At 39.3% G+C, this 15,195-nt stretch overlaps 3 protein-coding genes across 5 annotated transcripts; all 3 read right to left on the bottom strand.

Annotated features, from left to right (window-relative positions):
- Positions 1 to 10,004: 10,004 nt before the first annotated feature.
- Positions 10,005 to 10,397, bottom strand: LOC135703354 (uncharacterized). The gene has a single exon (XM_065224547.1). It carries the CDS (start codon positions 10,395 to 10,397, stop codon positions 10,005 to 10,007), a length of 393 nt encoding a protein of 130 aa, XP_065080619.1.
- Positions 10,353 to 12,813, bottom strand: LOC135703328 (coiled-coil domain-containing protein 32). 3 transcript variants are annotated; one of them, XM_065224516.1, is made up of 4 exons: positions 12,728 to 12,813; positions 12,379 to 12,611; positions 11,879 to 12,216; positions 11,331 to 11,405 (listed from the first exon to the last, which is right to left on the bottom strand). In XM_065224516.1, the coding sequence occupies exons 2-3, from the start codon at positions 12,569 to 12,571 to the stop codon at positions 11,900 to 11,902; spliced, it is 510 nt and encodes a 169-aa protein (XP_065080588.1). In that variant the 5' UTR covers positions 12,572 to 12,611; positions 12,728 to 12,813; the 3' UTR covers positions 11,331 to 11,405; positions 11,879 to 11,899. The 3 variants fall into 3 exon arrangements, with proteins under 3 accessions (XP_065080587.1, XP_065080589.1, XP_065080588.1); XM_065224515.1 differs by lacking the exons at positions 11,331 to 11,405; positions 12,728 to 12,813 and adding an exon at positions 10,353 to 10,440 and having other exon boundaries at positions 11,885 to 12,216; positions 12,379 to 12,649; XM_065224517.1 differs by lacking the exon at positions 12,728 to 12,813 and having other exon boundaries at positions 11,317 to 11,405; positions 11,885 to 12,216; positions 12,379 to 12,649.
- Sptr (Sepiapterin reductase) lies at positions 10,474 to 11,395 on the bottom strand. The gene has a single exon (XM_065224514.1). It carries the CDS (start codon positions 11,393 to 11,395, stop codon positions 10,598 to 10,600), a length of 798 nt encoding a protein of 265 aa, XP_065080586.1. The 3' UTR covers positions 10,474 to 10,597.
- Positions 12,814 to 15,195: the final 2,382 nt, after the last annotated feature.

Here is a 15,195-nt window from a genome sequence, read left to right as displayed (position 1 = left end):
TTTCATTTCCTCAGGTAATAGTAATGATGGCAACACTGCCAGAAGATTTTTTCAGAATCCAGAAATAACGGCAAGAATTACAGGAATTGAGGAGGATATCCTTCGTCGATTCGTTAAAATTCTGTGTGCGCTATCTAGCAAGCTTGAAATAGACGTAAAGGCATTCGAAACCTACGCAGAAGAGACTAGAAGGTTGTTTGTCCATTATCATAGTTTTTACCCTTTGTCACCTATGGTACATAGAATCTTGGTACATGGAACGAAAATCATAAGCCATTGTTGTATTCCGATTGGTTTATTATCTGAAGAGGCGCAAGAGCGGCGGAACAAATCCATCAGAAAATATCGGGAGCACCATTCTCGACAATTCAGTCGTCTTGCAAACATCGAGGACGTATTCCATCCACTTTTGCTGACCTCTGACCCAGTGATGACAATGCAGAAACAGTTTCCTCAAACCGATATAGAGCCATTTCCAGGACCCGTGCAAATGCTGTTGCAATAATCGACATAGCAAGATAACAGGTAGGGTATACGTCCCTAACCTCGGTCTAATATGCAGCCATCGATTACGTTTTTAATCATAACTCATCAATGAATTTACCTGCAAACGATATTCTACTGCTAAATGGTATGCTTAGATACGCTTATCATGTCGTTTGCTATCAGAAACCACGAAAAGTTGAAAAACTTACTTTTTTTAAGACAATAACTCACGAGGGAAATGTATGTAATATGGGTCTATTGTCCCCAAATTGGGTCTATTTATGGATGCAACTTCGTCCTATCTTGTTTGATCCTCAAAAAAACGCTCTTGGTAACGTTTTCTGATGTATTTTTTTTTATCACTATCACTGTTAACTTAATGCTCTTCATTCCTCAAAACATTTCTTAGAGAAAATTTTACGAAAACTACATTAAATCACTCAATTTAAAAATTAAAAATTAAAAATTTCGCTTATCGTCTTTTGACCGCAGAATATCTAAATCAGAACATTGTGATGTTCATTATACAGGTTTGGCAGAAAAAATCTCCCTTCCTGTTCGTTCCTTATCATCCAAATGCAAAACAACATTGTTGACGTTACTCTTATTGCTATATGCTATCAAATGAATTTCATGGGCCATAGTTAGGAACATAGAAAAGAAATGTGTCCCTAAAGTTGGGTCCATGTTTTACTTGTGAAAACGTTGTTAAACAATTAAAATAAACATAAAATATTCAAACAGCAACTGTAAGTTTTACGTCTAGTGTGTATTATCAGGTAATTCCAATCAATAAATGCCATAATCAGGCCATTTGATGATCGTCAGTCAACCTTCCCATCTTAACCTTATAAGTCATGGCGGCTAAAAACTCCGAACATTGTGATATTCTCAACCAGTTTTATTACTTACGAGAGCTGAAAATGTATTGAAATGTTGTGATATAAATTGATTTGTGTGTGGTACACATTTATCAACCATCAGTGATCAATATTTTCCTTATTTTTTGTGTAATATTCCTTAATTAATTATTTATTTGCGTGATAGGCCGAATGAAAGGACTAGACCCACATTACATACCGTAACCCTAGTTGTAAGAATTAAAAAAAAAAAATTATGAATCTAGATATCTCATCAACATTTGTCACACGCACACATGTTCGAGAATATACATGAAGAAGCTTTGTGCATGCATTAATACAGCGTTCGCCAACGTGCAGCTAGCGAAGCATAAGAGGCATATTCCATCGGTTCCATCGCACGCAGCCAGCAAGCCGTGCATTGGCGAACGCTAATTGAATAAACATTGTGGTGTATGAATTCAGATATCTCAAATATATAAAATTATATGTCCGGCAAACTTTCATCTTTTATTGATGATAAATGGTACATTTCAGAAAGTAAACGACTATTTGCTAATACTTGCTACTTTTCGAGAAACCGGATTATGAAAATCATGGTATTTTTCACTATTTTGGCTAATATTTCGCTTGAATCGACCCAAAATATTGGAAACTCTTCCTCAAAACTTGTAAATTATTTGACTTAAAAAATACACGGTGTTAAAAATGAAGGATTTCTCGTTTGTATGGAACATAGTACAAAAAACGTAAATTTCAGTTAAATTTTACAATATTCACTATATCTTTGTTATTTGAAGACCTAGAACTTTGAGCCCTGGGGCATTTTTATATATTATTTTATGTTCTACAACTTTGCAGAAAACAGCAAACCTCTATCATGCGAAATAAGAAAGTTAGTATCGCAGCACCATCTATGCGGAGAGAATTTGAACTAATTTCCATGACCAAATGAAGGCGCATGTTAAACCAAGAAACTTTGCCAAAGACACCAATTCAACATAATGCAAACCCAATGCGCTAGAGGTTTTGTCTTGCTAATTTTGGTTCGTGGCCCAGTGTGCAATGGGAGAGCAGAGGCTCTATGATGATTAACTCGAATAACTTCGAAATTGCGCACAACGATGTAATTCCACGATAATTATCCACGTTCCGTTTACTACCCTTTTTATACACAGGGAACATATGCGCAAATTTCCAGTTCGATGGAAAAATGCCACACGATATGGACAATCGGAACAGATGTTGTAGCGGTGACAGTAAGTTAGCGATATGCTTCTTCAGAAAGACTGAAGGGACACCATCCGGTCCAGGGTTGATAGAAGGCTTTAGTTTTAGTGCGGCAGTCGTTATCACTTCAGCGTTGACAACAATTCCACCCAGAGCTTGACCGGAAAGTGGAACGTTGCTGCTAGAGTCACGAATTCGTTGGTTAAGCTCTCGTCAGAGAAGACACTTGCAAACTTGTTGGAGAACAGGCGGCAGACTTCCTGTGGAGTGGAATCGACTTCGCCGTTCAATATCATGGTCCATGGTCCATGATTCATGGATGATGGTAGACCGGACTCTCTGCGCTGCTCCTTCACGTACTTCCAGAAAGACTTCGGGTGCGACTTGAATTTCCTTTGAATCCCTCGCAGATAATGCAAGTAGCATTGACGGCTGACTCGCTTGAACTGATGCAGTGTGATGCAATCTGGTGAACGCTCTTAGGTACGTGTCTGTCAATGACATAAGCCAAGACATGTGAAAAAGTTTGAGCAGCGGTTTCGACGTTATCAGAATCGAGTATGTTTTCCCAATCAATGCTTGACAGCACATCGACAATGCTACGATGATCGGCTTTCCGGAAATTGTAAGACACCGTTGTAGAGATGTCTTCGAGATCCCGAATGTGATTGTCTTCAACAGTAATAAACAAAGGAGGATGATGAGGAACTTCCTTTACGAGTGGAGAAGGAGCCGACGAGATGAATGGAGCCGTATCCTGAGCGCTTACGAAACAGAGGTCTAAGCTACGATTGCTCTCGTTAACCACGGGATTGATTTGAGATAACGTCGCTGCGCTATAGCTGTCGAGAAGGCTAACTGATCCAGGATGGAAAGCAGAACCAGAGGGGTCCGGAAAGAGAAAGCCACTGTGAGAATGTTTCCACGAAACACCAGCGAGATTAAAGTCGCCAAGAACAATAATCTCACCGATAAGTGACGAAACGGTGGAAACGGATCGACAATGAGTTTCGATAAGTTCAATGTCGCGAACTCGGTCGGGTGCAATGTATATCACACATAAGTACAGTGTGTGATCGCTGATAAAATGAAAATGAAATAAAATGAAAATCGGGAAAAATATACCTCCTTTCCCAGAAAATAAATTGTAAACCTTGGAAACTTTCCAAAGGTATTTTGTCTGTGATAGATTTTCAAAAGTCTTTCAAGGATGATTAAGAACTTTGTAAATTTTATGAGAATTTTAAAGATTTCCGATTTCTTCTTCTGCACTTAGGACCGATTTCTTTTTCTGCACTTAAATCTTAAGCTAGGTTTACCTATATAGTTGAACTTGGCTTTACACGTACGAACTTTCGTTTTTATTATTGTTTAAATTATTAGAGACGCAAAAATCAGCTCCGGAACAATTTTGGAAATAATTCTAATATAACCCAAGTAACATTTTGGGTTTTATGAGGGTTCTGTAGACCATGATTTAGACTTGTAGAATGCAATAAAACCTTAATAAAACTTACAATGTTACTTGGGAATTGAGAGTTCTGAGAAGAATTCTATTATGATTGGATGAGGATTCTAGTTCCAATTCTAATAAGAATTCAAAATTAGTTCTGAAATTTTGCTTAAAGGGGCTCTTTAGAAAATTCCATGAAAATCCCGTTAACTCCAAAGATGGTCTCTGCGGATCTGGGGTGATTTCTGACGATACTTCCAAGAGAATTCTAAAGAGTTCGAAATAAATTCCGAGAAGAATTCCAATGGAATCGAATTTTCAGCGTTCAATCTCAAAGGAATTCTGACAAGAGTTTCAAAATTTGTGATGGATTTTTGTTTTGAGAATTCTGAGGAGAATACGAATTGAATGCAAGGGAGAAGTCCAATATTATTATAAGCAGAAATTTCTGAAATTTCTGAGGTTAATTGCATGGAAATTCTAAGGATGGATATATGGAAGGAGCCTCCAGGGAGTTCCTAAATGAATAAATAAAAAATCAAAAATAATCTACTTTAACTAATCATGTGTTATTACTTCATGCGTGAATTTAACGATTTACATAGTCGGAGATGCTTAACGTCAAATATCAGACTTAAAGTGGAAATTTTATACAATCAATTAGGAGATTCAATTGTAGAGTTGATGGTTCCGTTATAGTACGGCAGTGTGAAAATTTTATATACAAAGTAGACTGCGAATAAAGGACAATTTTTGATTTTGGTACGCATCGGGTAGTTGTTTACGTCAGGTGGCGACTTGAGCGTGAAACAATCGATAGAACTGTTTCCGCACATCAGAGGTACATGAGCAAATCGGCGATCATCCCTTTTGTCAGTGGTGGCAAGGGTGAAACACCCCTCTCCATCCCTCATTAACGGATGAGCTTGGTAAAGGAGATGCTCTACCCTATTCGTACCTTCCTCAAAATTGTCCTTTGTTCGCTTTCTTCTTTCTGTATACAAATTTCACACTACCACACTATAACGGAACTATAAACTCATTACTTTCATCTCCTCATCTATCGTATAAAATGTCCACATTAATTCTGATATTTGATGTTAAGCATTTCCAACTACGAAAATAATCTATTTCCAAGAATTTTGTTGATTGTTCTGCAAAGAATTTCAAGAATGCAATATTATGTTTGTAAAAGCTTATTTGCCTCTAAGTTTAGGATAAAGGGAATTATTCTAAAAAAGTTCTTGAAATCATTCTGAAGAAATTCTGTGAAAAGTTCATAGCAAATTATTAAAGTTATCTACCTAGATATATAAAATATTTAAATATTTCAAACGCAGGATCAAATTCAAGATCATAAAAAAATGGGAATTATTATTTGCTAGTCATCATGTACAACTTAAGCAAAAGTAAATTATTCAAATCACTTCAAATGCTCTTCACAGGAGATTCCGTTGTGAGATTCGATTAAATGAGAGGAATTTATGAAATTTGATTTTAGGTTCCATGACACATCAAACCGTTTTTAGATTCATCATGTTTGCAAAATTGGCGTGGTTTGATTGTTTCTCCCGGACCAGAAATTTGTGGCATCGCGAGTGAAAATTTTAATTTCTGTTTATTTACGCGGTGATGAGAAGTGCGCTGATCTATTGGAAGGGTTTTGAGATGTGCATTGCTTTTGTGCACGGAGTGACTTGAAAGAGAAAAGTGAAGAAAAGTGATATTTGGTTGTTGTGTGGTTGGAGTGGAGGGAAAAAAAATATGCGTGGAAGCATCGGGAATGCGCTCCCGGGTGAAGTGATTTGGTGAGTACGTTCCAGTTGAAGATTGTTGACAAGTGTATTTGTGGTGATGCAAATTATGGTTTAGATGACGCATGGCTTCAAACATTTTGTGTATCCAAATAAAACATATTACATACTAAATACGCACAGGGCATCGTCTGCTGACCATTGCCGCGGGTATATCGTGGGAGTCCCAGGTACCCGGTTCAAGCTTTAGTTGGCGGCGGTGGCTCTTCTTGACCTTCTACCCCCTGAGTAGTTAGTGTGAATAAGGGCGTCTATGTGATGTTTTGCTGTACCTGTTGTGGACATCTAGTGCATCCTGTTCCCTTAACTTGTTGAGGACACCCTGTCTTGCCTCAAAAGTTACCCTTTTTGAAGTACTAGTCTTCACAACATAAAGGGCACCATTACGGAGCATGAGATTTGATCAAATTATTCGCAGTTCTACTTGTCCAACGCCCCCGGCTGGGTGAGGGATAGAGGATGACACACACACACACACACACATGACATATCAAACCGTATTTCAATTTTTAGGTTACCATATAAATGGTTACTTATTTAGTATTTACAAGTCACTACTTGGTCACTATTTCCGTAATTTTAGTCACTAAAATCACTACTATTATATCGCATCAGCACTACCAGCCCTGGGTCCGGAACGACTATGATGAACGAAAGCAGCTGATTGCAGGACTGAGGCGGAGGGATTGGGGGCTTCCATGGGACATTCTACGGCGCGTTCAGGGTTCCCAGGATTGGGAGTTACATACATAGGCATCATCGCAATGACTTACATAGTCCGTGAATGGTCAATATTTTGATTGTTCTTGCCTGTAGAAGCAAGCTGGAAGACTCCTGATCCATATCCAGGCACAGGTCCAGGACGACTATGCTGAGTGCTGGCAGGAATCAGAACCACGATAGGGGTGGAGAAACCAGGAGCTTCAAAAAAGCGGTCTGTTGTACGAACAGTAAAGCAGATGTTGTAAATGAGTAGTATCAGAAGTGCTTCTCAACTCGAGGTCGCAGGGCCAGAACGAATCTGATGGCAGGAAACAGCTGGTGCGAGTGGATCGAGTGGTTCGAGTTCACCCATAATGCGACACTATTCTTTGTGCGTCAGGGGTTGGGAAACTAATACAACATGCATAAGCATGCTATAAATTGACTTTTGAGTGGTTTTTATGAGTTTAAAGCTGGAATGATTTTTCGGCGTTGTGAGTGTGAGTGCTTGAATGTGCTTGAATATGCATGAGAATCTCAAGCGTGAATTTTTTTTGCCGCATTCGTACGCGAGTTTATGAGATTTGAGAAAGATTTTTCGAACACTCGTCGGAAGTTTGTTCTTCAGGCAAAGTTTGGATTTCCTGTTTATAAGAGGATACAAACATTTTATATATTTATTACATTTGGCTTGAATGCCCTCAATGTGACCTTTAAAAGTTAATTTTTGGTCAAGTACTAGTCCAAGTTATTTCACTTAGTTTGATTAGGAAATTTGAACTCCATTCATAGTGACTACTACTAAGTTTCTCAGTTGTCCCACAGTTGTCTACAGCAACAGTCGATTTTTTATTTCGGTGAAAACCACGCGATAGCCTGTTTTCGGGACTCGCTATTATATAGTTGCTCTTTGTTCGTTGCTAGCAGTTCGGTGCCTTTTGTTGCTACGGTGCAAGATGTGTGAAATAAAAAAAACCCAATCAAGTTTAGCTTCAGCCATGGTGATGCTAAACCAAACATCGGAGAGATTGTAAATTTCGCCAAAGCACTCGACGCGGATCCGGCTGAAATGGAAGCATCGCTTTGGTGAGGAAATGAAGTCTTCATGGAGTTCAAATCAGAGGAAGCGATGTTCCATGCTCTGACATACAATTCGGAGGATTTAATCTTCCATTATGCGAATGGAACGACGGCAAAGGTACGCATGTCGCATGCCGGTGAATTCATCCAATATGTGCGTGTGTATTACTTGCCACCAGAGGTACCCGACAACGAGCTGGATAAAGTACTGGGGAAATATAGAAAAATTAAACGCATCATCCGGGAGAAATTTCCAATTGATCTGTGCTTTGAGGTATATACAGGGATATAAATATACCGCGTATATGGATGTGAAAAAGGAAATCCCCACGTCATTACATTTTTTCAATCGCAAAGAAAATATATTTTATGATGGCAACAAAGATAAATGTTTTCTGTGCAAGGCGGACGGACACCGGAAGCTTTCCTGTCCCAAGTGGAAGGCTCGGAAGGAACCGGAGAAGCAATTTAAGGAAAAAGGAAAGCAGCAAAGTGAAAGAAAACAAAACAGCAGCAGTACGTATGCTGGTGTAGTGGTGGTCGTTAGTCGATAGTTAGCGACCAGAAAACGGACACGGGGTTGGAGATGTTGAATGAAAATAACGACCCCGACGACCGACAAGAGTAGCGGAGAGCATGCAACGAGAAACGACGTTCAGAAGCAGCAGCAGCGATCACGATGAAAATGAGGAACAAATTCGGGAAAGAAAGATGCTGCGGGTAGGGGAGAAGATTGCTTTGTCGCCGCTTCGATCGCCACCCAGGAAAAACCTATAATAAAATGCATTTTTATGTCTTTTTTTTTGTATTTTGAGTACCAAAATTGGTATTCCATGTTACTCGGCTCCGCTAAGTTATTTTTTTATAACATTTGAGGCTGCCAAATAAACGAAATGAAAAATGAAACGAAATTATGAAAAATTAATATTGAGTAACTGATATTAAATCATTGTAAGAAAGCTTTAATATAAAACAAAACTCTTAGATGGCAAAACAATCAACAGAAAATAAGAATAGAGCGGTTAATTTACTTCGAACACATTATGCGCATAGAAAGGGTACATCCTCTTAGAAAAGCATTTAAATTAAAGTTTAATAAAAAGAAAGAAGGAAGACCTAGTGTTACTTGGAATGATACTTTGGAGCAAGATAAAAGTAGATACAGAGAATTAACGAATGAAGATTGGGTAGAGATAGGATAAGATAGGATTTTTTACCACTGTCTTTAAGGGGGTATATCTTGCAGGTTAGCAGGTGTTAGTCGCTTATCTCAACGTTATTTTGTTGAGCAACTTATACCCCACTTTTACATATACGATTCATAGGGGAATACAAAGGGATGTCTAATTAATTTTCTAATGAAGTATCTCAATGTTTTGTTACGTTTGGCTGTTTTCATGACTATTTTTCCAAGTATAAAGATAGTGTTAAACAATTATAAAAGCGGACGTAAATCCTTAAAACGAATAGATACCGATTTGTATCCTTCAGCTAAAATGTGCAATTTCAGAGCGCTTACAACTTTGTAGAACATTGAAAAAAAAATGTAAAATACAAACAAAAAAGCTAGAGTAAAAAACGGGGTACTACCGTTTGTACTCCATTTTCACCCCATAACTTCGTCGTCTTCGACAAAGTTTTTTTAAAAATGAATTCAAAGCAAAAATGTTTACCACTCAAATAAAGTACTCAAAAAATGAAGGAACATTCTAGAAGTCGGTAAAATACTACACTCAATAGTCTCGTCGCAAATGGCCATGTCCCACTCTTTTTTTTTATTTCGTCCCACTGTGCGTCGCTACAGAAGATACCACAACGTTCACAGAAATATGAACTTCACGCCAAGATGGAAACATTTCGCTTCTTCCAGGCCGAAATCTATTCCACCACCGACCAATGTTTTCGAGCTAAATTGATCAACGCTATGATGGACGGTGTACAGTTCTGTGTGAAGATGACGGAATAGGGCTTCGACTGCATCCTGTTCAAAATGGTGCTTACAAGGTGTTATGCACCGTATGCTCGAGGAGGATTTGCACGGACTAGGAGTTTTGGAACGACACGTGCAGGGTATATGAAAATGGCCAAAGCCGGAAGAGCTCGAAGGACGGGACGCTTTGTGAGATTGCCGGACAGCATTTTGTACGCACTTTAGTCAGTATGCACCTTGTTTAAAAGAGAGCAGGCTCTTCCTCCGAACGAATATACACACCCCATCTTATTTTTCCTAAATGCACTGAACCTTCGATGAAGTAAAACGCCTGTTGGTATGCTCTCAAACAACGGTTTATTTTAATAAATAACATGGATTAAAGTACTTGCATTGAAAGAGATTTTTTTATGATACCAGTTAACCTAAACAAACGGTCACCAACCCGCCTAGAAGGTAACCAAAGCTATCCGACGAATTTCGGCATCCGCTCTGTCATCGTCGCTGTACATGCCGTCGTCGTCGTCGTCATCGTCGGATTCTTCGTAATCGGTTTCATCTTCCTCATCATCGTCGTCATCTGCGTCGCTCTCGTCGGTCGTTTCCCACGACTCTTCCAAGCTGTAGTCGATCGCTGCTACGCCACCGCCTCCTCCGCCGCCGCCATCACGTCCATCGTTCACCCCCTGGATGGCTATCCGTTCTGTGTGGATGTTGATTTCCACCTCCCAGCGAAAGTTCAATATCATAAAACCGGCTGTTATCAGCACCGGAAGCGTCACTCGACTTTTCCACGCCAGATTTGTGAGAAAAAGGAAAGTTTTACCGAATGTCGAATTCATGATGTGGCTAAAATGTGAGGAATTTCGGATAGCTTGAAGAGGTCTGAAAAGAGAGGGTGGAAAGAAAACTCAAGAGTTGTTATCTGCTTTCAGCTATAATGCACATTTATTCGGAATGTATTGAGTATATAAGGATAGCTATATAAAATCAGAACAAGTAATAAGCAATAGTAATATGGGAAAGGAACGTTCGATCACGATCAATCGTAATAGTCAACGTGGTCTCCGGATTTGAATTGGCCAGCTTCTAGAATGCTCAGAAACTTTTCAGTTGTTTGCTGGGTGGTGAGAATCGTGGTGGTCTCTCGTAGATCCTTGAAATAGTTGCGCGTTCCTTCGTCCATGGAACGACCTTGAATGTCAACGGTCATATCGGTATCAACTGGACCGGGAGAGTAATTCAGAACGACAAGATCGGTTTCTTCGTCGGCCAGCACCTTGAAGTACATCTCTCGAGCAGCTTTTCCGGCGCAATAGAATCCCATACTTTTGAACGGGACCATGCACGCCTTCGAGGTCACATTCACAACCAATTTTTTGGCACATTCCTTGAATTTGTGCAGAAAGCAGCTATTTAGAACACCAACGGTGAACACGTTTGTAGCAAAATATTCTTCCCACTCTTGACGGTCACACATGTCGACGGCCTTGCGTTCCACATTGCCGATAGTACCAACATTATGGATGATCGTAGCCAGTTCAAAGTTGCTAACCGGTGTCTTGGTCAAAGATTTTTCGATAATGTCCTCCAGTAGCTGTTTGGAAGCGTTACCCAGATCGACCGAACTCGTAACGACAGTGATACGTGAATTGACTTCCAGAATTTCCGCCCTAGTCGATTCCAATCCGGATGCGGAACGCGCCAACAAAACTATAATGGATCCAGGCTTGAGCTTCCGTGCCGTTTCGATTGCCATGCGTTGACCAATTCCTCGGGACGCGCCGGTAATTAGCAGGTAGGAGACCTGGTTAAGGTCAATTTTCGTAGTGGAGGACATGCTGCTGCTGCTGCGAACAAGTGTGATTATGATCTGTTAATGCCAGTCAATGTTAAATACAATCAGCGAACGGATCCGTCTTAGTGCTGTTTGCTACGTGAGTTTATGTGAAAGATTGTAATTAGGTCCTAACGGTCATTAGTTGCATTGCTTTTAGATGAGTCAATGCTCAGCACAATGCCATAGTGGTGGGGTTGATGAGGGAATATGTGTTTGCTTCGTATTTTACAATTTTATCAAAATAATGCAACTTTTTACCCAACACCTCCGTGTTTCAAAGACTATGGGAGAATTATTATGAGTTTCGCACATGTACAACCGGACCTTCCACTACGCCACTGACGGCATTGCATTGCATCATTATGACCATTCATTCATCTCGTCTCAAGGCGGCAAAAAGCCAAAAACAACATCGACACTATGATTGCAAGCACATCAAGCAAGCACGCTGATTCACGTATAAAAGACAATCATTATAATCACACCTACCTTCCGCACTAATTACTAGCGACTGGTTGAGCTTTCGGTTCCGCTTTCTTCTCCCTCCTTGCCGGAGTCCTGCAGTTGATCTGACTCAGTCGGTTCCTGCTCGAGATGATCGTACTTGACGATGTGCACCAGTTCCGCCACGGACAACGCCTGTTCGGGTCGGATAAACCGCAATAGTTCGTGATGGTTGACCGGTTCGTCCAGAGCTAGTTCGGAATCTCCACGTATAGCGATGCTGCTGTCGTTCAGCAAATGCTGCATACAAGCTTCACGTCGTTCAACCAACTGCTGCAGGACAGTAGGATTCGTTTTAATTCTCCTCAACCTACGTTCTGCCAATGAAAGACGATGAAAATAAGCACATCATTCAAAAAGTTATTCTTCATGACTCAATCATTGTTTTGTTGATAACACAATCGATCATAAAAAAAAAAACAAAATGAACGAATGAGTACATTGTAACAAAAAAAAAACACCACACGCAACGCAGTTACCTAATACTGCCAGGTAGCTGTCGGAATCTGGAAGACGGCCGTCCCGAGGCTGTTGAATATCGCTGCTGCTGGCACCGGGAACGCTAACTCCCGTAGCGGAGGGTTCAAAATTATCTTCAAACTGTAGGGAAGGAGCTGCTGCGTCGTTGTTGGAATCGCTACTGCCGCTGCTCCATGGGTCAGCCAAACTCATTATCCCACGTACTGCACCTTGATGCCACTAATGATGGCTGCTGTGGAGTTTTTGCAAGAACGAATGTATGAGAATTTTAAGCAATAATTTCACTTTCGCTTCCTTTTTAGGAATGAGAATAATGCAGTCTGCTTAAATTAAACTAAATTAACTGACCTTTAGTGGATAGAAATCGACAAAAACTGATTAAACAGCAATGGAAAACGCGTAAATGCGTAAATTTTCCAAGAATCACTGAACCTGATTTTGTTTTGACAGAAGTGCACAGAATTAAAAAAAAAATCGAGAAAAGTTAACAGTGATGCCAGGAAGACACATTATTTCGTTCGAAAGGAAGGCAATTTCGTATTCCCGTTTTCGTAATACACAGAAAAAAAAAGTTGTTGAATATTACATCCAAACTGCTGCAGCCAAGTCAATCCATCGGTTGTGTAATATCAAGAGCAAATTTTCATTACGTCGAATGTAACAAAGGTAAACAAAGTCGAGCTATCAGTGTCAATCGATTCTCCTGCTATTACACTATATACTGTCCGAATATAGGATCAAATCCCATTTTTAAATTTATTTACCAGTCAAATTGCTTTTTGACGTAATCACCTTCCGATCAAAATAGTTTTCGATGTTACTTAAGTCACCCGATTTCTATGGAGATGCCGTTTGCCTTAAGTAACAGTGCTGAGAAACCCGTGAAAAGTGTACGTTCGTCGTTTCGCTTTCTCATTATTAAAGTGAATAAATCGAACTGTTTGTTGCTAAGATGATTTCGGTGGTCCTAAAATGATGAATGGGCTGCACGTGAGGAGACGTAATTGATAATTCTCCCGAATATCCTGGTAAATACACTTTGACTTAAGTAACAATAGGGGCCACCAAACGACGTATAATAACTTTTGACTCAAAAACCAGTATTTTTTACCATGAAAGCTAGCGATTTGCATTTGTATGATTAAAACCCTGCTAAATATGTCAAACATTGCTATCACTATGAGATTATATGTGTTTACTTGGAAATAGGAATAACTTTTCGGTCATCAAAACAAAACTTTATTTTTCTCGGATTGATGCGAATGTTACTTACGACATAATGAAAATTTGCTCTTGATATGACGTTGTACCACAGACAAACAGACATAACACTCGCAAGTTGTTCATCGAACAAGCATTTAACGGTCAATTTAAAAGTATCGTAGTTGGTAGTACCGCCACCTGTGGCGCGCATAGTCAGTTCTCTTGCGTTTGACGTTTACACACTACCGCCATCTGTTCAGTGTACTACCCACCACAGTGTACTCAACAGATGGCGGTAATGTTTTAGCGACGATGTTTTACAATGAGGAATATTCAATGTGTTATGTCTGTTTGTCTGTGGTTGTACGATGTACATCGATTTTGCGAACAAAATTACATCCATTGATGTAATATTCTATCTGCTTTTTGCTATTACATCATTATTTCATACATCAGCTTGAATTACATTGATCGATATTACATTTTTTTGCTGTGTAGAGCTAATAAACTATAGAGGAAGAATAGCGCTGCCGTCGCTGTCGAAACATCTTTTCCTTACATCTAAAAGAGACACAACTGTCAAAGCGAGATAAAACTCTCGATAAAACTATAGAGATTGCTAAAGTATGATTTTGTCAGTGATTTGAATAAAAAATAACCATAAACGAACGATAACCCAAATCATTGAACTATTCCACAAATGGTTTGGAAGATACCCAGAACACGTCGTTAAGCAAATTAACCATACAATTTTTATTAGGGTAGTCGTAAAAGGAGTATTCTAGAATTACCGTGCAGACTTATTTCTGACAAACCAGGAATCAATTTTGAAAACATCTTCTCGAAAATTGGATGATTAACAACAGAGGGATTTTCGAACATTATAATTTATTTTCGAAGTGTCAAATTTAAGTGAAAATTCACCAAATGGAACACAGCCTATAGAGCTTTTTGACGTTTAATCGGCGCACACTACTGCACCATTTAAATCGAACGAGTGCGAGCAAGAGGGAAACAGATAAGTGGGAAAACAAACCGTTCATTCATCCATGTGTGCTAGATAGAGAAAGATTATGAAACGTCAAAAGGTTTATAAGTCCACGTAGGCCTGAATGTATTGGTGCACTTCGTTTTTTACTCGGCTTTCATTCCGCTTCGCACGATTCGTTTCTTACAAGCACTCAATCACCCTTGTAGTGACGTCATAGCGTTTGTTTTGATCGACGCTTGCATAGAAAAATTAATATGGATTATAGAATTTATGTATGTTACCAAAATTTATGAATGGTCTGCCACTAAATGTTGAGATAATTTATTGATTATTGAATTATCACACTGTATACCATGAAAAAGCAGTCTGTTTGTGAGTTTTTGCCTGTTTTCAAGTAAGGAGTTATCATAAAATAAAAATTGTCAGCTAATATTTCGCGGCGACTTTACAAAAGAATACAATCAAGCAAAATCATCATGCAAAAATAGCTACGATTTGTTTTACTTCTTATTTCGAAAATTTCCTTTTTAGTGTTATGACGTCGTCACCATCGTCCCCCGCAAAGTTTACATTTTTCCCTGTACCAACACATACGTCAGGGCTAGATCTCCACACCTTGTAT

The sequence above is a fragment of the Ochlerotatus camptorhynchus genome, unplaced genomic scaffold (genome assembly GCF_037179485.1).
Source record: "Ochlerotatus camptorhynchus isolate MF236.1 unplaced genomic scaffold, CSIRO-AGI_Acam_v1.1 ptg000212l, whole genome shotgun sequence".
Lineage (NCBI taxonomy): Eukaryota > Metazoa > Arthropoda > Insecta > Diptera > Culicidae > Ochlerotatus > Ochlerotatus camptorhynchus.
This window is presented reverse-complemented; position numbering and strand designations above follow the sequence as displayed.

Bases quoted from the DNA above. Each gene is read 5' to 3' on its own strand.
- LOC135703354 (XM_065224547.1), bottom strand. From the start codon at position 10,397: ATGAATTCGACATTCGGTAAAACTTTCCTTTTTCTCACAAATCTGGCG.
- Sptr (XM_065224514.1), bottom strand. From the start codon at position 11,395: ATGTCCTCCACTACGAAAATTGACCTTAACCAGGTCTCCTACCTGCTA.
- LOC135703328 (XM_065224516.1), bottom strand. From the start codon at position 12,571: ATGAGTTTGGCTGACCCATGGAGCAGCGGCAGTAGCGATTCCAACAAC. The intron at 12,217-12,378 runs GTAACTGCGTTG...TTTCATTGGCAG, and splicing joins CAGCTACCTGGCAGTATTAG to AACGTAGGTTGAGGAGAATT.